This window comes from Panthera pardus, unplaced genomic scaffold, assembly GCF_024362965.1.
Source record: "Panthera pardus isolate Hobbes unplaced genomic scaffold, ASM2436296v1 HiC_scaffold_12, whole genome shotgun sequence".
NCBI classification, from domain to species: Eukaryota; Metazoa; Chordata; class Mammalia; order Carnivora; family Felidae; genus Panthera; species Panthera pardus.
The window spans coordinates 45,570,971-45,595,570 of NW_026526677.1; the positions used below are offsets into that span (position 1 = coordinate 45,570,971).

The 24,600-nt window shown below is 36.2% G+C and overlaps 1 protein-coding gene across 4 annotated transcripts in view; it reads left to right on the plus strand.

Moving 5' to 3' along the window:
- Positions 1 to 24,600, plus strand: part of BTBD10 (BTB domain containing 10) — an 85,966-nt gene that overhangs the window by 52,972 nt on the left and 8,394 nt on the right. For all 4 annotated transcript variants that reach the window (XM_019456390.2, XM_019456388.2, XM_019456389.2 and 1 more), the window contains 4 exons: positions 8,355 to 8,551; positions 10,898 to 11,183; positions 14,494 to 14,596; positions 16,224 to 16,344. In XM_019456390.2, coding sequence (XP_019311935.1) covers positions 8,398 to 8,551; positions 10,898 to 11,183; positions 14,494 to 14,596; positions 16,224 to 16,344 — 664 coding nt within the window. In that variant the 5' untranslated portion in view covers positions 8,355 to 8,397. The remainder of the gene's footprint in view (positions 1 to 8,354; positions 8,552 to 10,897; positions 11,184 to 14,493; positions 14,597 to 16,223; positions 16,345 to 24,600) is intronic.

Below are 24,600 nucleotides of genomic sequence, written 5' to 3' on the forward strand. Positions count from 1 at the left end.
TCATTCTTATACACTAATAATGAAGCAACAGAAAGAAAGAAAATAAAGAAAACAGAAAGAAAAATAAAGAAACTGATTCCATTCACAATTGCATCAAGAAGCATAAAATACCTAGGAATAAATCTAACCAAAGATGTAAAAGATCTGTATGCTGAAAACTATAGAAAGCTTATGAAGGAAATTGAAGAAGATATAAAGAAATGGAAAAACATTCCGTGCTCATGGATTGGAAGAATAAATATTGTCAAAATGTCAATACTACCCAAAGCTATCTATACATTCAATGCAATCCCAATCAAAATTGCACCAGCATTCTTCTCGAAGCTAGAACAAGCAATCCTAAAATTTGTATGGAACCACAAAAGACCCCGAATAGCCAAAGTAATTTTGAAGAAGAAGACCAAAGCAGGAGGCATCACAATCCCAGACTTTAGCCTCTACTACAAAGCTGTAATCATCAAGACAGCATGGTATTGGCACAAAAACAGACACATAGATCAATGGAATAGAATAGAAACCTCAGAATTAGACCCACAAAAGTATGGCCAACTAATCTTTGACAAATAGATCTTGGAAAGATCTTTGACAAATATTCTTGGAAAGAATGGAAAAAAGACAGTCTCTTTAACAAATGGTGCTGGGAGAACTGGACAGCAACATGCAGAAGGATGAAACTAGACCACTTTCTTACACCATTCACAAAAATGAACTCAAAATGGATAAAGGACCTGAATGTGAGACAGGAAACCATCAAAACCCTAGAGGAGAAAGCAGGAAAAGACCTCTCTCACCTCAGCCGTAGCAATTTCTTACTTGACACATCCCCAAAGGCAAGGGAATTAAAAGCAAAAATGAACTACTGGGACCTTATGAAGATAAAAAGCTTCTGCACAGCAAACAACCAACAAAACTAAAAGGCAACCAACGGAATGGGAAAAGATATTTGCAAATGACATATCAGACAAAGGGCTAGTATCCAAAATCTATAAAGAGCTCACCAAACTCCATACCCGAAAAACAAATAACCCAGTGAAGAAATGGGCAGAAAACACGAATAGACACTTCTCTAAAGAAGACATCCAGATGGCCAACAGGCACATGAAAAGATGCTCAACATCGCTCCTCATCAGGGAAATACAAATCAAAACCACACTCAGATATCACCTCACGCCAGTCAGAGTGGCCAAAATGAACAAATCAGGAGACTATAGATGCTGGAGAGGATGTGGAGAAACGGGAACCCTCTTGCACTGTTGGTGGGAATGCAAATTGGTGCAGCCACTCTGGAAAGCAGTGTGGAGGTTCCTCAGAAAATTAAAAATAGACCTACCCTATGACCCAGCAATAGCACTGCTAGGAATTTACCCAAGGGATACAGGAGTACTGATGCATAGGGGCACTTGTACCCCAATGTTTATAGCAGCACTCTCAACAGTAGCCAAATTATGGAAAGAGCCTAAATGTCCATCAACTGATGAATGGATAAAGAAATTGTGGTTTATATACACAATGGAGTACTACGTGGCAATGTGAAAGAATGAAATATGGCCCTTTGTAGCAACATGGATGGAACTGGAGAGTGTTATGCTAAGTGAAATAAGCCATACAGAGAAAGACAGATACCATATGGTTTCATTCTTATGTGGATCCTGAGAAACTTAACAGAAACCCATGGGGGAGGGGCAGGAAAAAAAAAAAAAAAAAGAGGTTTGAGTGGGAGAGAGCCAAAGCATAAGAGACTCTTAAAAACTGAGAACAAACTGAGGGTTGATGGGGGGTGGGAGGGAGGGGAGGGTGGGTGAGGGGTATTGAGGAGGGCACCTTATGGGATGAGCACTGGGTGTTGTATGGAAACCAATTTGACAATAAACTTCATATATTGAAAAAAAAAAGATCTGTAGATCAACTTGTGGGGAGAATTGCTATCTTAACAATATTGAATTATTTGACTTGTGACCATGGTAAATTTTTCCATTTATTTAGGTCTTTTTAAATTACTCCCAGCAATGTTTTTGTAGTTTTTGGCATCTTTGGTCAGATTTATCCTTATATATTTCAAGTTTTTAATTCTATTGTAAATAGTGTTGTTTTAAAATTTCAATTTCTGGTTATTTTGTTGCTAGTATAGAGACCGTTGAACAACATGGATCTAAACTGTGTGGGACTACTTACACGTGGATTTTTGTTTTTCTCAATAAGTATACATACAGTGCTGTAAATGTATTTCCTGTTCCTTATGATTTTCTTAACGTTTTCTTTAGCTTACTTTATTATAATATACATATAACATACAAAATATGTTTTAATCAACTGTTTATAGGTAAGGCTTTTGGTGAACAGTAGGCTATTAAATTTTGGGGGAGTCAGAAGTTGTACGCAGATTTTCATTTGTGCATGGGTTGGTTCCCTGTGTAACCTTGTTAATAAACTCATTAGTTCTAGTAACTTTTTGTACTAGACTCTACAATCGATGATTATATTGTCTGCATATAAGGTTGGCTTTACTTCTTTTCCAATCTGTGTGCCTTCAATGTCTTTTTCTTGGCATATTTCTCTGGCTAGACTCTTTCGTACATTGGTGAATAAAAGTGGTGAGAGTGGACATCTTTGTATAAGTATGATGTTGGTTGTAGGTTTTCCATAAATATCTTTTGTCCAGTTCATGAAATTCTGTTGTATTCCTACTTTTGCTGAGAGGTGGGTTTTTCTTTTTCTTTCCCTAATCAGGAATGGGTTTTGTATTTTGCCAAATGTATTTTGTATGTTTAGTGAGATACAGATTTTTCTTCATTAATTTGTTAATATGGTGAATTATATTGATTGAGGAAAGAGTCTTTTATTGAAGTATAATTGACATAGTAATTGATTTTGAGTATTCAAACAATCATGCATTTTTAGGATGAATCTCATTAGATCATGATGTGACATTTGTATATATTGCTCTATTTGGCTTATTAAAATTTTGTTGAAAATATGCATATTCTGAGGGATGTCAGTTTTTAGTTTTCTTGTAAGGCTTTGTCTGGTTTTGGTACCTAGGTAATGCTGACCTCATAGAATGAATTAGGACATAATGTTTTCTTCAGTTTTCTGGAGGAGTTTATGTAGGTATTAGTGTTATATCTCTCAAGTGCTTGGCGAAGTTCGTCAGTGAAGCCATCTGGGCCTGGAGTTTTCTTAGAGGGAAAGTTCTTAACTGCAAATTCAATTTCTGTAATAGAAATAGAGCTATGCACCTTATCTGTTTCTTCTGGAGTGAGTTTTGGTAGTTTGGAATTTGAGCAGTTTTTCAAAGTTGATGAATTTATTTGCATAAAGTTATTTATAATATTCTTCTATTACTCTTTAAATATAGATGACCTTTGTAGAATGTCAATTTTCTCATTTCTGATACTCGAAATTTGTATCTTATTTTTTTCCCAGTCTGGCTAAAGGTTTATAAATTTGTTCCCCCCCAAAGAAATTAGGTTTTGTTTTCATTGATTTTACCTATTCTTTTTCTGTGTTCTATTAATTCTGCTTTGTACTCTGAGCTTTATTACTGATTTTTATACTTTGGGTTTGATTTAGTCTTTGTTTAGTTTCTTTTTCTTGTTTTAAATGTTTGTTTATTTACTATTTTTGAGGGGTAGGGGTGGAGCACAAACAGAGGTGGGTCAGAGAGAGAGAGGGAGACACAGAATCTGAAGCAGGTCCAGGTCTGGGCTGTCAGCACAGAGCCTGACAGGGGGTTCGAAACCACAGACCATGAAATCATGACCTGAGCCGTAACTGGATGCTTAACCAACTGAGCCACCCAGGCACCCCTAGTTTTGTTGAGTTTCTTAAGGTGAAACTGAGGTGGGTTTTTTTTTTTTTTTAGAACTTTCTTTTTTTTTTTCTAATGTAGACGTGTAATGCTATAATTTGCTCCCTAACCACTGCTATAATGTCGTGCCATTCTACAAATTTTGATTATGTTGGGGTTTTTTTACTTGAACATTTTCCATTTTCCCTTTTGCTTCTTTGCCCCATGGGTTATTTAAAAGATGTTATGTAATTTCCAAATATTTGGGAAATTTCCATATATCGTTCTGTTACTAAATTTTAATCTAATTCCATTGTAATCAGAGGACATATTGTATGTGTTTAAATTCTTTTAAATTTATCGAGACTTGTTTTGGTGCCCAGAATATAGTCTGTCTTGGTAAATGTTTTGTGTGGATGTGAAACACATGAAGTTTTTGCTCTTACTGGGTTAAATGTTCTATAAATGTCAATTAGGTCAAGGCAGTTATTAGTGTTCAAATTGTATTCATCTTTCTGATTTTCTGCCTACTTGCTCCATTAAGTATTAGAAGGAGAGTATTGAAATCTCTGGTCATAATTGTGGAGTTCTTGTAATTTTATATTTGTAGTTTTTGCTTCATGTATCTTGAAGCTCTGTTATGAGGCAGAAGGACTTTTGGGACATGCTTTTATTTGTTTTATTTTTTATTTAATTTTTTGAGAGAGCATGAGTGGGGGAGAGGGGCAGAGGGAAAGAGAGAATCCCAAGCAGCCTGTATGACCAGCATGGAGTCCAATGCAGAGGAGCTTGATCCCATAGACCTGGGATCATGACCTGAGCTGAAATCAAGATTTGGAAGCTCAACTAACTGAGCCACTCAGGCACCCCTGGGATGTGCTTTTAATGAATATGTTCCTTTATTCTTATGAAATGCCTTGGTCATGTTCTTTGTTCTGTGGTCTGCTTTGTCTGATATTAACATAGCTACTTTTGCTTACTCTTGATTAGTGTTTACAATGTTTTATCTTTCATTATCCATTAATATTGTACCTCTTTGTAGCTTTATATTTAAAGTGTGTTTCATGTAGGCAGCATATAGATGGGTCTGACTTATGTATCCAGTGTAATGATAATCTTTTGTGGGTTGGGCCACTTACATTTAATGTAATGATAGATATGATTTAGGTTAAGTCTGTCATCTTGCTGTTTATTTTCTATTTGTCCCATTTGTTCTTGTGTCCCCATCCTCCCCCTTTTTCCTTTGCCCTGTTTTAGATTAATTGTATTTTTTTTTTTTTTTACAGTTTTGTTTCCTCTTTTGTTGGCTTATTAGCTGTAATTCTTTATTTCTCTACTTTAGTGGTTGCTTTAGGGCTTATAATACACATCTTTATTAGCCTATCTTCAAATGATATTACAGAACACAAGAAATGGTTTAAGAGCCACAGTAGTGTACTTCTGTGTCTCTCCTCCCAAACTATGCTATTATAGTTATATGTGTATGCTATAAACCACATGCTGTATTACAATTATTGTTTAATCCTTTAAAGAGATTTAAACAATTAAAAAAGCCTATATCTTCCCAGGCAGTTATTATTTCCAGTGTTCTTCATTCCTTTGTGTAGATTCATATTTTCATCTAGCATTACTTTTTCTTCTAACAGGCTTCCTATAACTCTTCTTAATAATGCAGGTCTGCTCATGATGAATTCATTCATCTTTGTGTGTTTGCCTGAAAATTCATTCCCCCCCTTTATTTTTTATTCATTTATTTACTTATTAAAGTGTATTTATTTTGAGAGAAACAGAGACTGTGTTAACAGGGAAGGGGCAGAGAGAGGCAGGGAGAATCCCAAGCAGTCTCTGTACTGTCAGAGTGAGCCCAATGTGGGGCTCGATTTCATGAACCTTGAGGTCATGCCTTGAGCCGAAATCAAGAGTCAGATGCTTAACCAACTGAGCCACCCAGGTGCCCCTGGAAACTCGAAGACCGTAATTTGGAGCAGTTATCTCCTTTGTTTTTGATCTTTCAGGGATCACTCTTTCTTTGCTGATATGCTGTGTCTTGCGAACCATTGTTTTATATATTTTATCCATTTCGGTTATTTTTCCAGATAGGAAAGTAAATGCAGTCCTTGTTATTTTGTCTTGACTGGAAATAGATGTCAGTCACATATCTCCAACTCTTTTAAATGCAGCATGAAGCAGACTTATCCCCTCTGAACTTGCTTGTCCTCATTTTCTTTTACACATGTTAATTATTTTTGCCCTTGGAGTGCTTTTCTGATCTAAAATTATTTAATTAAATAAAGTAGGCCATCATTAGTCTTCCATGACATCTGGTTTTGAAGATCTGATTCAGAGTACATTCCGCTTGGGAATGAAAAGAAAGAATGGAAGTGTATTATGACAACTTTTGTATTTATTTAAAATCTATACAGTTTAGAAGCAAAGCCAGTATTTTAGCAGAATGCTTAGTAGTATTTAATGTTTCAGTTACAGGGATGTCTGGTGGAAACGTTTTTTCAATTAATCAGTCTGCTTGGCCCTTGCTCAAACTGAAATTTGTCCTGCATTTGCCTTAGTTGTAGTTGTTGTATATACCATATCCATTAGATTATCAGTTAGATTCATATTTTGAAAATGTGCTTCTTGACACATTTAAAACTTAACTGCTAGAATAATTTGAGGAGTTAATTTTTTCAATATATAATCCTTCCGTTATTGTAGATTGCTTTCTTTTTCCTACTTTAGGACATAAACCAGAAAGTCCATTGTTTCTACTCTAAGGTTTTTACCATGAATGCAGTAGAATATTTTCTATTCGAAGAAAAAATACGTTTCAAAGATGCAATCCTACTCTGATCTCTTTCACTGAAAGAAGGTGGTAGTACAATTTTTTATTTTTTCTATAGGTTTATGAAAGACAACTGACAAAGGGTGATAGGTTGTCTTTATTTTCCTACAAGTAACTCTTAGGGTAAATGCAAAAATTGGCCTTATCTTTTATCTTTGTAGTCTGTTACAATGAGGTGATGACTGATTTTTATAATGAAAGAAACCACTAAAATAACAAAGAATTATAGGTAATAGGCCAACAGAGGAGATGACCCTGAAGCACTATGGAATTTAAAATGAAATCAAGAAGATTAAATTTTAATTAGTGTGGTTTCAGTGATGGAGTGCAGGGTAATATTATGGAGGGGGCCCTGGAATGAATCAAAAGGCTTGAGTTACAGTGTTACTAGCATATCTACTAAATATCTCGTGACTGAGCAGTCTCATAAGTGAACTTTAATATCTTCATCGGTCCTAACTAAACTAGTATTTAATGTGTGATTCTTTTGTGCAGGTACATTGCTGGTAGCTTGCTTATACTTCTTTTAATCCTTATGTTAAGCCTACAGAGTAAATCGAACCTGTATTTTACACATGAGGAAGCTAAGGTTTCAAAATGTTAAGTAATATTCAACAACGTTGAGCAATTAAGTATTCAAGTACAAATCGATTCTAAGTCTGTATTTCTCTAAAGCTGTGAAGTTTCTTCTATTTTTGTTTATAACAAACTGTAGTATTTTTAAACCATGAACCATGATATATGCTAAGATGGTAAATTTCCAGTATATTAATTAGGTCTGGCTCTGTTCTGTCAGTTTTCCTACCTGCAATGTATTTTGATTATTAAAATTTTATTTGCCAGCACCTTGGTTCACCAGTGTTTAACTTTATAGTGATGTCTTATTCTTCTGAGATCTTAAAGCATTTATTATCTGTAACTTGTTTATTAAATATTTGAGATATATTTAGCCATTTTACATGTGAAATTTGAGATAACTCTTGTTTAAATTTCTACATGTTCATGTATAACTGCTACACTTAAATCATAAGTTCCTTGAGGGTGCTTCTTTATAGCATTGTGCACATAGTACATACAAGTTTATAAATAATTTTGTTACTGAATTCTGTCAACCACATTAATCATCATTCTCAGTTATTCACTTCTCATGAGCAGATTTACCTAAGATGTTTTAAAATTTTCAATTCTGTGACTTTACACAGCATAGTAAAGTTTTTAGAGAAATGATTTTGAAAAATTATGAAGAGTTAGTCAAAATCAAAATTAGCTGATTAAAGTTAGCATGTAGACGTATTTTATTTGGCTAGGAAACCAATTACTTTGTCCCATACCTCATTTTTTTAAGAGTTCCAGAAGCTGGTGTTCTTGCTCCACCTCCCCATCCCCCAAATCAAAGAGAGCAAAGTATTTGAACAATATTTAGGAGATGTCGGTGGTGTCGACTACTATTACTACTATACTAACTCAAAAGTTAATGAACATTTCTGGGGCTTTAGTTTTGTCATTCTTAAAAAAACTGAATTGGATTATATGATCTTTAAAGATACAATGTTTCAGAATTTATAAAACCTACAAGTTTAAGGTAAATTGCATTTCAGAATTGTAAAGTAGCATTTGATTCTTACACTTCAAAATAGTAGTAGTTTTATGTTAATTGCTTTTTTCTTTAAAAGCATTTGTAATCTTACGTTCTACTTTTATGGTTAATTTTGTTTTCTGACTTATTAGTACTCCCGCACGTGTTGCTAAAGGAGTTGTTGACCACACCAAAATGAGTCTACATGGTGCTAGTGGGGGACATGAACGATCAAGAGATAGAAGAAGGTCAAGTGACAGATCGCGAGATTCATCTCATGAAAGAACGGAATCTCAGCTCACTCCTTGCATTAGAAATGTTACTTCTCCAACACGACAGCACCATGTTGGTATGTAAAATTCACTAACCTTCCTGACGTTTTTATAAGCATGCAGTTACCTTGTTAAAGCAGTAATGACAGTGAATTGTGCGTAGTACTTCAAGGTAAAATTAACTTCTATTCAGTTGCTTCTATTTAAACTTAGCTTCTTGCTATGAAAAGATCAGTTTATTAAATGAGACTTAAAAATGAATTTTTTTTAAAGAATCTAGGACAGTCTTCTAAAAGAAGTGATTTTAAAAAGGCTTTAAAACTGTGATAAGTAGATTTTTTAAATCTTTCAAATTGATTTTTATCTTATGAGATACATGGCAGTGGTTTATTTTTTAAAATTGTAGTAAACTATTGATAGTAATTCTTGGTTAATCATGCTAGAAAAGGAAGTAAAAGCTAGAATAACCATCATGTAATTTATTTTGAATTTTGACAGAATTTTTAATTCAAAAAACAAGATGAAAAAGAAGGTGTGAAGTGTTTTGTTTTCTTGACAAGTAGCTCAGGTCTTTTTCTTCCTACTTATTACTATAAATGAACATTATTATACTTGAGGTAAATACATTGTGTGACTATAATGCATGCCCCAGTCTGAAGCAGAGGTGCGTAAGCAGTCTGAGCATGCTGATTTTCTTATTTTTTTTTTATTTAAAAAATTTTTTTTTTCTTAAGTTTATTTATTTTTGAGACAGAGAGAGACAGAGCATGAACGGGGGAGGGTCAGAGAGAGCGGGAGACACAGAATCGGAAGCAGGCTGCAGGCTCTGAGCCATCAGCCCAGAGCCCGACGCGGGGCTCGAACCCACGGACCGCGAGATGGTGACCTGAGCCGAAGTCGGACGCTTAACCGACTGAGCCACCCAGGCGCCCCAAGCATGCTGATTTTCATTTGCCTCTGGGGAAGGGGCACATTTAATACCTTGACTTAATATTTGAGGTTGTTTTTGATTGTTCCAAAATTTTTTTTTAATGCTTATTCATTTTTGAGAGAGACAGTGCGAGCAGGGGAGTGGCAAAGAGAGAGGGAGAGACAGAATCCAAATCAGGCTCTAGGCTCTAGGCTCTGAGCTGTCAGCGGGGCCCTGAACTCACTAATTGTGAGATAATGACCTGAGCTGAAGTCAGATGCTTAACCAACTGAGCCAACCACCCCTGTTTTTGATTGTTATAAATCAAAATCGTTCATCTTAGGGCCTAATTATACAGAGAAGTTATCATATCAATATCAAAGTAGGTCCTTAAAGTCAAACTAGCACTGATAAGCCAGAAATCAACACAAGTATAAATAAGTTGTTGTATGCTAAGTTCATTACCTGGGAAGAGAATAGGAGGGTGTAATAAATGATTTTATTCAGCAAATTTTGCTTTTGGGATGCTACCAGCATTCTGGAAACAGGCAATAAAATGGAGGTGTCAGAATATCTCTGGAGATATAGCCAACCTAATTATATAATCAGTAAAGCTGTACAGAGTGTTCTAAGTAGCCTGAGTCATGGAGGAATTTGGCAGAAGCTGATGAATCTGATGAGATGGAGGTACATTTTTAGGTCACCTTTAAAGTTTAGTTATCTAGCCTCTAAAGGGAATTTACCACAGAATCTAATCTTAGTTTTAATTTTCCCTTTGTAGAATATTAGAACAGCTAAAGAGTATCTTCTGAATTTTAACACTATTTCCTACCTAATTAAAATTATAGATAGTAATCATATGGTCCTATAAAATTTGTGGCAGTACTTTTATTCAAGCAAAAGTTATAGCATCAGCTGTTGAAGCCATTTTATTTGGGAGACATTAAAAGTCATTTGAAAAATACAAATACTTTCTGTGTCCTTAGTGACTTTTTTTCTTCCTTTGGGACCTTGCTTTTGTGAGATAAATTACTAGTTTGGTAATGCTCTCATTAACATAGTGAGAGTCCTAAGTTTGTACTTTGTGTTCTCAGAATAGTACTAATACTTTTAGAATTTAGGACAGTTAAAATTGGTATTTTTATTAATCATTTACTAGCTTTCATTGCTTAGTTATTTGAGTTGGAAGACTATTCTGTTCTTGGGTTTCTGTATATTTACAATAATATCATAAAATTTCCCTTAATTTTGATTGGTCTGGGTCAGCATTAGCCATCAGTACATCTTTAAAAAAAATCTACAACAATTAACTTAGAAAACATTTTGATGTTTTAGGTTTTATTTCTGGGAAATAATATTTATGGTGTTCTGTGGAAATATTACTTGAAATCAAAAAGGAGAAATAGTGTGATTTAAAACAACTTTTCTACATCAGGATTTTTAGAAGCTATATGTGGATTTTGAATTTTTTAGAGGACAATTTGCATAGCTTTTTTAAACATCTTTCTTTCAGAACGAGAAAAAGACCACAGTTCCTCTCGTCCAAGCAGTCCTCGTCCTCAGAAGGCATCTCCAAATGGTTCTAGTAGCAGTGCCGGGAACAGCAGCAGAAACAGTAGTCAGTCAAGTTCAGATGGTAGCTGTAAGACATCTGGGGAGATGGTGTTTGTATATGAAAATGCAAAAGAAGGAGCTCGGAATGTAAGAACGTCGGAACGAGTAACACTGATAGTGGATAACACTAGATTTGTTGTAGACCCATCCATTTTTACTGCACAGCCAAATACAATGTTGGGCAGGTTTGTATTATTGCCGTTCTTTGTAGTATTATAAAGCAGTTTCACATTATTTTATTTACTTATGTTTTATAGTAATTCTTTCTTGGAATGTAACATTGCTGTTGGTACAGATGAACTGAGCTTTGGAGGTTAAATAAAGTGTTCAAGTTAATACAACTAGAAAGTGGTAGAGCCAGATCTTAAACTTAAGTTTTTTTTTTTTAGTTCATTTTTATTTTTTATTTATTTTGAGAGGGAGTGTGAGTGGGGAGGGGCAGAGAGAGAATCCCAAACAGGCAGAAGCGAAGCCCGACGCGGGGCTTGATCCCACAAATGATGAGATCATGACCTGAGCTGAAACCAAGAGTCAGATGCTTAACCGACTGAGCCACCCAGGCACCTCTTGAGCTTAGTTTTATTTCTAACCATCTTTGCTGTATCAGCAGGAAAAACAAATGCATATATTAGTTAATGAAGATAGGGTCCCAAACGATCTGCACAGCCGAAAACCTTAAAGTGTATGTGACAAGGTAAATTTAACAGAAATAATGTGCTTTCTTCACCTGGGGGCTCCCAAATTCAACCACCAAATATAGCAGGCATCAGCATTGTTTAAAGAAAAAAACCCACCAGGTTGGTTATCTGAAAAGTCAGCATAAATTGTCAGTTTGATGTAGATACTTAAAAAAAAGAAACATTATTAACAAGTAGTTAGTAGAATGAAGGAGAGGTACTAGCCATCCTCAAATCTTTGCTGGTTCAGAGTAAAGATTAACGTAGTTTGTAGTTGTGGGAACTGCAGTCTTAAGAATGATACAGTCAATATACACTTGATTTTTCAACGTGTCCTAAACTAGGATCAAATACCTTTTCATTGTAAAATTAGTATCTTTTTCTATTCACTCAAGTATAAAAAGAAAGAGGATATAAATGGAATAGAAGTTAACATGTAGAAAAAACTTGTTTTTTTTTTCTAGGTCGCATATGAGGAACCAACTATTTAGAATGTGTCTGTGTGTATGTGTATGTGTGATTTCTTAGTATCTCTGCGTATAGAATAAAAGCTAACGTATGACACTACATTTTCAAATAAATGCTCCTTTTAACATTGGCAATTAGACTTTATATCTCTCAGGAAAAAAATAATTATGGCTTTTATGTATTTTTAGCAGCACAAAGGGGTATTATTTTTTTTTTTTAAACTTTTTTTTTTAATGTTTTATTTATTTTTGAGACAGGGAGAGACAGAGCATGAACAGGGGAGGGTCAGAGAGAGGGAGACACAGAATCTAAAACAGGCGCCAGGGGTGCCTGGGTGGCTCAGTCGGTTGGGTGGCCGACTTCGGCTCAGGTCATGATCTCGCGGTCCGTGAGTTCGAGCCCCGCGTCGGGCACTGTGCTGACAGCTCAGAGCCTGGAGCCTGTTTCGGATTCTGTGTCTCCCTCTCTCTGACCCTCCCCCGTTCATGCTCTGTCTCTCTCTGTCTTAAAAATAAATAAACATTAAAAAAAAAAAAATTTAAAACAGCCGCCAGGCTCTGAGCTGTCAGCACAGAGCCCGACGCGGGGCTCAAACTCACGGACCGTGAGATCATGACCTGAGCCGAAGTTGGCCGCTTAACCGACTGAGCCACCCAGGCACCCCACAAAGGGATATTATTGATGGGAGGTGTCAAGAGGATGACTTGACACTATTAATACTTTTTATTTTTACCTAAACTTTAAAGAAACACACTTAAAAAGTAGATATTTGAAATTTTGCTTCATTTGTTATGCTACATTTTTTAAAAAAAGAAAAAACAAAGCCCAACAACATATGTGTGTGTGTGCATATGTGTGTGTGTGTGTATCCAGATTGATCTGTGTTCTGCTTTTGTAAAAAAAATTCAAGTATTTAAGGGACACCTGGCTGGCTTAGGCTATAGAGCATGGGATCTCGGTGTTATAAGTTCAAGCCCCACATTGGGTGTAGAGATTACTTAAAAATTAAGTTTATTTTTATTTCAAGTCTTTGAGAAAATTACATGACATTTGATTCCTGAAAGACTGTTGTCTTTTTTTTTTTTTTTTTAGATCAGTGAAGTCATCTTTTCCAATGTCAGTTGAGTAATTAATGAAAATTAATATTCATGGGAACTATAAAAAGCAGTTGGCATTCTTTTGGAAACTTTGAAATGAAAAAGCTTTGTTTTTCATAGATTTCTGTGTTATAATAAAAGAGGAAACCATTTAAATTGGGAAATTGTTGAGTGGAATACTCAGCCATGTTTACTTTAGGAACAATGGTATCATGGAATTCTGAGGTTCAACTTCCTTTAATCACAATTTTTAAATTGGGAAAATTTCAAAGAACATATTCTGCAAGTTGCCTCTTGTCAAAATAGTTACTGTTAAAGGGCCAAGAGTATTACTTGAAAAAATAGAAATTGGTATTTTCTTATGTAAAAATTAATATTAAGAGCTTTTTACTCATTTGTTTAAACTTTTCATTCATCTCTTAACTTCTTCCTTCCTCTCTACCTGAGCATTTGATTGCTGTTTTTTTCAGTTCTAAGATGCAAGTGTAAGAATTCCGAGTGATATTTCTTAGATTTATAGTGAAAATTATGAAAAGTGAAACAGCCTCATCTTCCTTTTTCCTGTATGTGCTGCACTACAGCATTAACTTTGCAGTGAAGAAGGCAGCAGTCTTAAGGAGAAGGCATAGATAACATGGTTTCCTTTTTCTTTTTCTTTCTGGTAAGATTATTATAAAAATCATCTTTCCCCCTAGACTGATTGATTGATTGATGGATTTTTTTTTTCCCCCTGAGAAGCAGGAGCTGGAAACTTCTTTAGCTTCAGAATTTTATCATTTGATTTTGTTTGCTTATAGGGAATCTATACTCTTGTTCCCTCCCATCAGAAAGGAAGTACTTTTACTATTTCTTCATTTGTTACATTTGCCAGAATAAATTGCTGATAAGAATTTTTGAGGTAGGGGCACCTCTACCTCAATGGCTCAGTTGGTTAAGTGTCCGACTCTTTGTTTCAGCTCAGGTCATGATCTTACAGTTTGTGGGATCAAGCCCCGCATCAGGGCTCTGTGTTGACAGCATGGAGTCTGCTTGGGATTCTCTTTCTCTCTCTCTCTCTCTCTCTCTCTCTCTCTCTCTCTGCCCCTTCCCTGCTTGTGTGCATGCTTTCTCTTTCTCTGTCAAAAATAAAAATAAAGAATGTTTTGAACTAATCTGATAAATTTTAATTCCTTTTTACTTATGTACATGAAATAAATTTTCCCTCTGAAGGAAGTATCGTGTTTGTTACATTTCTCAATTATTTATCATCATAGGATGTTTGGATCTGGCAGAGAACATAATTTTACACGTCCCAATGAGAAGGGAGAGTATGAAGTGGCAGAGGGAATTGGCTCCACTGTGTTTCGAGCTATTCTGGTGAGTGCTTGTTTCTTACGTGTATTTGCTAAATCACATAACCTCTTTTTGGTAGGTACTTGGACTGGAAGCAGAGTTCGATTTGTATATCTGTATGCAGAATATTGTTTTAAAAAAATACCATTTCATTTATTTTTATTTTAGTACATAAAGGTAATACGACACAAATAAATGAATTTTATGACTTTTGCACAGATAGGACAGGGGATGATTTACCTCTTAGGTATAAATAGGCAGTTCTTTCAAGGGTTTAGTGATAATACTTCTGGAGTCATATTACTCCTCCCTTCCTAATTCTCTTAAATACAGTAAGTTGATCATTTTTTGCTACCTGAGAATGAATGAGACTATATGAATTTTAATATTTTATTGCACATAGCTGGCACTGTGGACAGTTATGAACATGTAAAAGTCATCTCCAAAATGTAGTTGTTAGCATCTTCATTTTAAACCTTGTTTTGATATTTTCACCTTTTATTTTGATGAATATTTGAATTAGTATTAGAGTCCCTTCTTATAATTTCAAATTAGTGATAAAGATTTGATTTATAGTGTGTGACAGTTTATGCCACAGTCTGAAAATACGGTTTCCTGAAATAATTTTAGGGAAAGTAGGCAGGGGGATCCTGAGGTACAAGATAGGAAAAGAAATTGATCTTGATTGGGTTGTTAGTACTTGGACAAGTACCAGAAGACATCTTGCTTCCACTGGTGTAGCAGCTTTATTAAGTGCGTTATTGTGGCTCAGAACCCCAAGGAAGCTTGATGGAGGGGGGGGGAAGATCTTGATTTGGGGGATAAGTGCTTACAATTCCACTTGACCCTCCAAGTAGAGGTGACAAGAAGTTTGGGGGCTAACCCTTAACAACTTTTCAAGTAGATTTTAGAAATGAGGGCTAGTGATTGTTCATCATAAAATTGGACACACCAAAGAATAGTATTTGGAAGAATATCTAACTGTGCATTCTGTTTATATATTTTAATATTTGGATATGACTTTTAAGTTCTTTATTAACCGTAAATTTTGCTCAATTTTCTAGGTAATATTGAAGGTAACTTAAAATCTGTCACTTAACTTTTTTTTTTTTTCAGTTTATTTATTTTGGGAAAGAGGGAGAGGGGAGGGAGACAGAGAGAGAATCTGCACTGATAGTGCAGAGTCTGATGCAGAGCTTGAACTCACAAACCAAGAGATCATCACCTGAGCTGAAGTCAGATACTTAACCAACTGAGCCACCCAGGTGCCCCTTACCTTTCTTTTTTAAAAAAAGTTTAAAAATTTGATGATAGTTACATAGAAAAATAACTTGCAGAGGGGAAAATACATGTGAATTGGCATGATACAGTAGAGAGAAGAAATGCATCATTAATGGGGAGACCTGGGTTCTAATCTTTCCTTTGCTATTAAATAATCGTATGACTGGGTGAGTCAGTGAACCCAAGTTTTCATATTGGTAAAATGAAGAAGTGGTTAGATGAACTGAGGTCCCATCTAACTTTAAAATTCCACAGTTCAGAAATCTCAGAGATCCACTGTTTTTGAAAATGCTGCCAGCTTAATTTTAATAAAAAGGTTTTGGACACCTTGTGCTCTAGATGTTTTATGCATTCTTTACTTTTTTTGTAGGATTACTACAAAACAGGAATAATCCGTTGTCCTGATGGCATATCTATTCCTGAACTGAGAGAAGCATGCGACTATCTTTGTATTTCTTTTGAATATAGTACTATTAAATGTAGAGATCTCAGTAAGTATGATGTTTTTTGTGTAAGTGGTTTGCAGAGTTACAGTATTGGAATGAAAAGCCTGAAATAGTGCTATTTACCTAGGCATCAAATATTTAATTGGATTATAAAGCATTCTAATACCATCAAGATGATTTGTGGAAGTCTACAGAGATCTTTACAAGATCTTGTGCAATTTTCCAAAACTTTTTAGAAATTTTATGTATATATTTATGTATGCATGTATTTATTATTTGATAGACTCTCCCAGATTTCCTCCTTGATCCCTGTCTCTGTCTTTTGTTGCAACTCTTTATCTTCCAGCTTGGGAACCCTGGCTTTGGTCAAGTACGGTATTTGGCTTCACTCTTCAGATCACATCAACCAAAAATTTAATTATATTTGTACTTTGCATGTGAAATAATATCTTAAGCCCCTGTGGAAGATAAAAATAATTCTCAAAAACAGTATTTGTCATTACATATCTTAAACTGGATACTTAACCCTCAGTTCATACAAAGGGCTAAGTCACTTTGAGAACATCAAACAGCCTCAGAGCAGTCTAGAACTTTGGAAATCCTAACTTTTTGATTGATATTTTCCCCTCACTACCTCCACAACATCCCTCCCTCTCATTGTTATGCCATGCCTGGGGTGGGGTGAGGAAGGGTGATAATACACAGAAAGGTTAAAATAGAATAGGAGAATTTTCAGATGTTGACTTGGATGTTAAGTGGTTGAAGAAGTTCAGGAGAGGTTATTGTGGGCTAGAAGGATTGAGAAAGAGTTCAGAAGAAGCAGGTAGTAAAGAATAAATAGGAATAACTTAGAAAGAGTAGAGTAGGGAGGTGACTCTAATGTTGAAATTTTTGGAATAAAGATGCAAAAGATATATTTTGAAAACAACTAGTTGGAGCAGAGACTTTGTATCAGTACCAGAAGGAGATGGGAATAAATAAATGGACCACATTATGGAAAGTCTTTAAATCCAAACTCATGTTCTTATATTTTTATCCTATATACGGTGGAAAGCCATTTAAAAAGTTTCCTATGCATGGTTATAACCTTGTTAATCTCAGCCTTATGGTTATCTTTACCTGATTAACCTAAACTCAACACTAGCTTGGCATACCTTCTCAAAAGTTTAGTGTGTTAGAAACTGGGAATGGAAATATTATTTAGAAATTTAAGGCACCTACTGTATGCTTTAATATAGCTATTTTTTTTTTCATACTTAGTTAAGCTCTCATTGAAAATATGTGGCCTTATTAAGTTTTTCCCTAAGTACCACTTTATTATTGCCAAAAATTCTATAAAAAGTCTCCATAAAAATATCAGTAGCTTGAGACAAAGTGGCTGGTCCACGTCTGAGTCCATTTCTCTATAAATGATATTTAAAAGTTTAAAGTCAGATAGTTGGACAGGTAGAGCATACACGTGTAAACACAACCAAAGTTTGTTTTTTCACATCTTGAAAAATGTTTTTACTAAACCATGAGCATTATTTTTTTTTTTTTTTTTTTTTTTTAATTTTTTTTTCAACGTTTTTTATTTATTTTTGGGACAGAGAGAGACAGAGCATGAACGGGGGAGGGGCAGAGAGAGAGGGAGACACAGAATCGGAAACAGGCTCCAGGCTCCGAGCCATCAGCCCAGAGCCTGACGCGGGGCTCGAACTCACAGACCGCGAGATCGTGACCTGGCTGAAGTCGGACTCTTAACCGACTGCGCCACCCAGGCGCCCCACCATGAGCATTATTATAATTACAGATTTTTTAGTTCACGTCCTGTGGTTTTTATTCATGGGAACATTTTTAATTTCATTTCATATAATTAGATGTTGAATTTTGGTGACTGTCAGATAAAAAATTGATGTGGATTTGGTTTTGTAATCCTTTGGACATAGACCTTGTCATCACTGTTAAGTCTCATTTATTTGTTATGGAATTAAAGGTAAGAGTCTTTATGTAAAATACATGCCAAATGGTTTTTCTAGACTTTTGGCTTTTAAATAATTATTTGTAACTGTTTCTAGAGTATTTGTAATACACGTTTTTTAAAATGTAGAGATTCTCTTAGACTTTATTAAAACTATACAGAATTTGAAGAGACAAAATGGCCTTTTAAAAACATAAAAGGATAGTGTAGGTGTAGGCTTGAGTCGAAACTGCATTTTTTCCTGCTAAGATGTGTCTTAACTGTATACTGGAATGGCACTTTACACTAAGATGTCTGTCTCTCTTAACTTAAAACCATACAAGTACTAAATGTTTATTGAATAGAGAGTCCTGGGTTTTTTGGACAAATTATTTAAAACTTTGTTTCTTAGTTCCCTCATCTTTAAAATGGAGACAATAATATTACTTATTTCACAGGGTTGTTGTGAAGATGAAATGAATAGTGCTTGACACATAGTATTATAAAGGTTTCCTTTTAAAAAAGATAGCAAAATTAGGAAATAAAAGTAAATTTAAAAAATATTGTATCATATTGTACATGCTATTTTGTAGTATTTTTACATGGAAGTATATTGTGAATAATTATATTAGCAAATATGTTTTAATAACAACTTATTTAATGGCTTATCAGTCATTTTCTGCATTTTTATTGAACACATAGTTTATACCAAATATTAGGTATATGAAAGGCAACAAAAAAAAGACAGAGTCCCTGCTTTCATGATGCTTGTAGTATTGTGGGGAAGACAGAGAAGTAAATTATATTATGGTGTTAGAGAAATAATAGAGTACTAAATGAGAATATAGGAGCCGTACCTAACTCAGGAGTGGAGGCTTAAGGAAACTTTCTGGAGGAAGGGGAAAAGAAAGTATGTTCCAGACAGAAGGAATTGTATGTTCAGATTAGTACAGGAAGGAACTGACTTCTTAATCTTCTGTCATAGAACTTACCATATAGTGAAGGAACTCTATGGCAAATAGTAGCTCCCCAACTATGCTGTAAATTTCTTCAGTGTCCATCTTCTCAGGCAAACACTGTAATCCACATAAGGGTTTGAAAACCACAGCTGAACTCAGGAATGAAAGCCCAGGGCTAAAAGAAATGAAAATATAGTATCCGTGGGTAAAAGTGGTATGGAAAATGAAATTTAAAGTTTGAATAAAGCACCAGTTCGGAGGGCCCAAGAAGAAAGACACTGTAGGTAGGACACAATGGGACTGCAACCAAAGGCTAAAAAACTAAAGTTATATCAAAGCTATTGAGAAAGGGAGATCAGAGGTAGAGCCTAGTTATGGAGTCATGGAAACAGAGAGACACCTAAATGACAAGAGTGACTGTGTTCTTTCTCTCTCTCTGTCTTGCTCTATTTTTTTTAGTTTGTAGCATTAAACCAGTTTGAACTTGAGGGTGGGGACTGTACCTTTCCAGCTTGTGTCCATAATGCCTAACACATGGTAAGGAAGGACTCAATAAACATTTGCCAAATAAGTAAATTATTTTATCCCTCATGCATTTTTTAGGACCCTATTCCAATTCTTGTCATCTTCTCTAGTACCATTAGTCTTTTCCTCTCTATGTAATCTTCAGCCTCAGACTCAAATCTGACCTATGTCTGTTGTAGATATTAAAAAACAATTATTTAAAATATTTTAAGTGAAGGGGCGCCTGGGTGGCTCAGTCATTTAAGCGTCCAACTTCGGCTCAGGTCACCATCTTGCAGCATCAGGCTCTGTGCTGACAGCTCAGAGCCTGGAGCCTGCTTCGGATTCTGTGTTCCCCCTTCTGTCTTTGCCCCTCCTCTGCTTGCACTCTGTCTCAAAAATAAACATTAAAAACAATCAAAAAATAAAATATTTTAAGTTTTTCATTGGAATTATTTGAAGTTAATGTTTTAGAAGATAACATATTTACTGTACCGTCTCCTCCAACTGCTATTTACTAAGTTTTATTTTTATTTCTTTAAAAAAATTTTTTTTTACATTTTACTTAATTTTGAGAGACAGCGAGCTCACGCGTGAGTACAAGCGGGGGAGGGGCAGAGAGGGAAACACAGAATCCGAAGCAGGCTCCAGGCTGTGAGCTGTCAGCACAGAGCCTGACCCAGGCTTGAACCCACAAACCGCGAGATCATGACCTGAGCTGAAGTCAGACACTTAACTGACTGAGCCACCCAGGGGCCTCAAGTTTTATTTTTATTTCTGCTCTTTATTTTTTGATATTTTGTATTTTTGTTGTGTGTAAAATATGTTTAAATTTTCTAACTGCTAACATATGAGAAAACTACTGAATTTTGTACATTTGTATTTAGCCGTCTAACAGGATTCTCTTTATTTCTAATAGTTTTTCAGTTGGTTCTTATATATTCTTGGTGGATAATTGACTCTGTTGTAAATAACACTTTATTTTTTTTTTTATTCTTGTTTAAATATGTATTTATTTTGAGAAAGAATGAGTGTCAGGGAGGGGCAGAGAGAGGTAGTGCAGAGCTCAATGTGGGGCTCAAGCTCACAAACCATGAGATCATGACCTGAGTCAAAATCAAGAGTTGGATGCTTAACCAACTGAGTCACCTAAGTACCCCTAAATAACACTCATTCTTTCTCCCTCCCTCCCTCCCTCCCTCTCTAGATAGATAGATATCTTATTTAATTGTCTAGAATATTTTGAACGTTGTTTCAAAATGTAGTGATAATTCTGGCTGGTATCCCTGTCTTTAAAGGCATTTCCTTTAGGTTTCACTGTTAAGTCACTCCTTTCTTCTAGACTCTTTCTTCCTTTGGCTCTTTGACATCCTTCTTTCAAGTCTTCTGTTTATTATTCTCTCACTTGCTCCCTGTTCCTATATCTCTTGAATGTAGTAATTCTCAAGCATTCTGTCTTAAGCTACCTTCTTTCTCACAGAATCTGTACATTTATTCTAAGTGATGCCATTCATCATTATGACTTCAGACATTTCCTATGCAGTGTGGATTTCCAATTCTTTAATTCTTTTTTTAAAAAGTTTTTTTTTAACGTTTACTTGTTTTTGAGACAGAGAGAGACAGAGCATGAACAGGGGAGGGGCAGAGAGAGAGGTAGACACAGAATCTGAAACAGGCTTCAGGCTCTGAGCTGTCAGTACAGAGCCCGACGCGGGGCTCGAACTCACGGACCGTGAGATCATGACCTGAGCCGAAGTCGGACGCTTAACCGATCGAGCCACCCAGGCGCCCCTCCAATTCTTTAATTCTTAAGTATCAGCTATGCGTTTCTAGTTTACTGCTTAACTTATAATCCCCTCCCTTCTTAATCAAGCTTTCTAGGAGTTCCATGTATGTAGTATGAGTGAGAATAAATATGAATGAGTATAAATATAAATACGAAGTGATGGATAAGACATTGTCCCTGCCTTTATGGCATTTACAGTCTAGTGGGGAAGACAGGCATTCGACAAGTAATAAAAAGCTGTGAAAAATGCAGTGAAGAAATGAGATGCTATGAGAAGTGTGTGGTAAAGGGACTATGGCAGATCATCTCCTTGACATTAAAGCTAACACCTAAAGGGGTGGTGAAGAGGATAAGATGCTGACTGTTGCAGGCAGCAGAAAAGGTGTTTGCAGGGGCTGTCAGGTTGGAAGGAATATGACACACCTAACGAACTGAAAGAAGGGAAGTGTGGCGAGAGTGGAGGGATGGAGTGTGAGAGGTGAGAAATAAGGCCAGAGGAGTAGGGAGAAAACAAAATTTATTAACTGGACAACTATCTGATGACTGTTCATTCTGTACCATTCTCTTCTGAGTTCTGGGGATACAGCATGAACAAACCAGGCAAAACTTCCTGTTCTAATGGAACTTAATACTTTTTGGGGGAAGATACACAATAAACCAGGTAAACAAGTAACATATGGTATGTTAGTGATAGGTGCTGAGGAGGGGGAAGAAGTAAGGAAGGGACATAGAAAAGCCAGAGAAGCCTTACTTGGAAAGGAAAATTTAATTTCAGGCAGAGGTTAACAATGAGTGCAACCGTTGAGGCAGCTTGCCTGGCATATTTGAGAGCAGCAAAGAGTTGGAGTAAAGGAAGTTAGAGTGTTCGTAGTAGGAGATGAGGTTAGGTGGGGACCTAGGTCATGTAGGGCCTTTATCTTTTGGCTTTTATTCTGAGTGAGATGGGAAGCCATTGGAGGGTTTTGAACAGAGGAGTGATATGATCTGTGAGGTTGCCGTGTTGTACCTTTTCACGGGGCACTGGTCACACAGAATTTCATGTAGAGTTGTGTGGTGCTGTAGTCCTGATCTGACTGTGGCTTAAAAGGATTACTCTTTGCTGGTGTGTTGGAAATGGACTGCAAGGAGAAATAAGGTAAAAGCAAAGAGATAATTAGGACGCTGTTGCCATAATTCAAGTAAGAGATAGTGGTGGCTTAAATCAGGGTGGAAGCAGTGGGAGGTGATCTAATTCTGGACATGTTAGATGGTAGAGTTGTGGGATTTGCTAGCTAACGGAATATGGGATGGGGAATAGAGAAGAGAACTTTTTTTTCTTTTTTTGAGAGAGAGACAGAGGATGTGAGCAGGGGAGGGGCAGGGAGAGAGTAGGGGGGAAAGGAGAGAGAGAGAATCCAAGCAGGCTCCATACTGCCAGCACAGAGCCTGATGTGGGGCTTGAATTCACGAACCATGAGATCATGACCGGAGTCAAAGTCAAGAGCCAGACGCTTAACCAACTGAGCCACCCAGGCGCCCCAGAAGAGAACTTTAACTTGAAATGTGGAGTTGCCATTAAGTGAGATGGGGGAGACGTCATAGGGAGCAGAAATTTAGAAGCTTGATTTGGGACATGTTAAATTTGAAACCCTTACTAGACATCCAAGTGGAAATGCTTAGTGGGGCATTGGGTATACATGTTTACAGTTCAGGAGAGAAATACGGGCTAGACTAAATTTATATGTAGGGGTTTATATATATATATATATATATATATATATATATATATATGATGTATATATACATATGTAAGACTTATGTGGGCTATATGTAGTGTTTAAAGAAAATATTTTTTTAAAGGACAGTACACATTGATGTGTGATCTCCTTTTTCATGTAACAGACCTTTATGGACCAAGTTGGGGATCTGGGACTTTTATTTTAAGGATAGTATAAGCCGTGACAGATTCAAACTAGAGGAGATGCATAATTTGGCTGCTGAGGGGAAGATGAATTACACAGGGGCCGAAGCAAACGTTGGGGGAATGTGATTAGGTTTTATAGTAGTTTGGTGAGAGTTAAGGATGACTTGGACTTGGGGGTGGGCATTGGGGATGGAGTGTGTTCGGGTTAATTATTGTTCTGCAACAGACCATTCCAGACATAGCATAAAGTACAATCATTTTTATTCTGTGGGTCAAGAACTCAGACCAAGTAGAGGTGGCTTTTGTCTGCTTCACGATGTCTGAGTCCTCATCTTATGAATAATTGAAGGGCTGAGGTGACGTAGAAGGCTGCAGGCTTCTTCACTCACATGTCTGCTGCCTGCACTCGGATGACTCAAAGACTGAGTTCAGCTAGGACTGTCAAACAGGGTACCTACACGTGGCCTCTTCATGCATCTTGGACTTCTCCAAACCTGCACACTAGGTTAGGTTGGGAAGTATTTGGAAAGTGAGCATTCCCCAAGACCGAAGCAAAACCACAAGTCCTACACTGTCACCTCTGCAATGCTCCCCTGGTTAAAGCAAGTCAGTATAACCAGCCTACATTAAAGGGGAGGGTTAGACTCCACCTCCTGGGAAGAGATGTCAAGGTCCCACTGCAAAAAAGCATGAGGCATAAGAGATGTTGCACTTATCTTTAGTTAGCGTATTCCAGAGAAGGAAATGACACCATTCAAGGTGTATTTAAGAGGTAGACTTGATAAGCCTTGGGGAATAATTGAGTTAGGATATGAAAGAGGAATCAGGGATTCACTTATTTATTCTACAAATATTTAAGTTCCTATTATATGCCCGGCACTCTTCTGAGATGATTCTGAGAAATGAATGGGATGATGTGGCCAGTTTAAGAAAACAGTGCAGGGAGAAGCAGATATGATTAAATTCGCTTTTGAATATATTGAGTTTGAGGTACTTGTGAGGTGGCATCCCAGTAAAGATTTTCAGAAGGCAGTTGAATATAATGCATCTAGAATATAGAAGATGAGAATTAGTAGAATAAATTTGGGAATTATCAGCATAAGGTAGGAGAAGAAAAGACAGTTGTCCTGAGAAACATCAGTATTTAATGAACAGCTAGAGGAGAAAGAGCTGGTAAAGATGATCGAAGAACATCCAGAGGAGAAAGAAA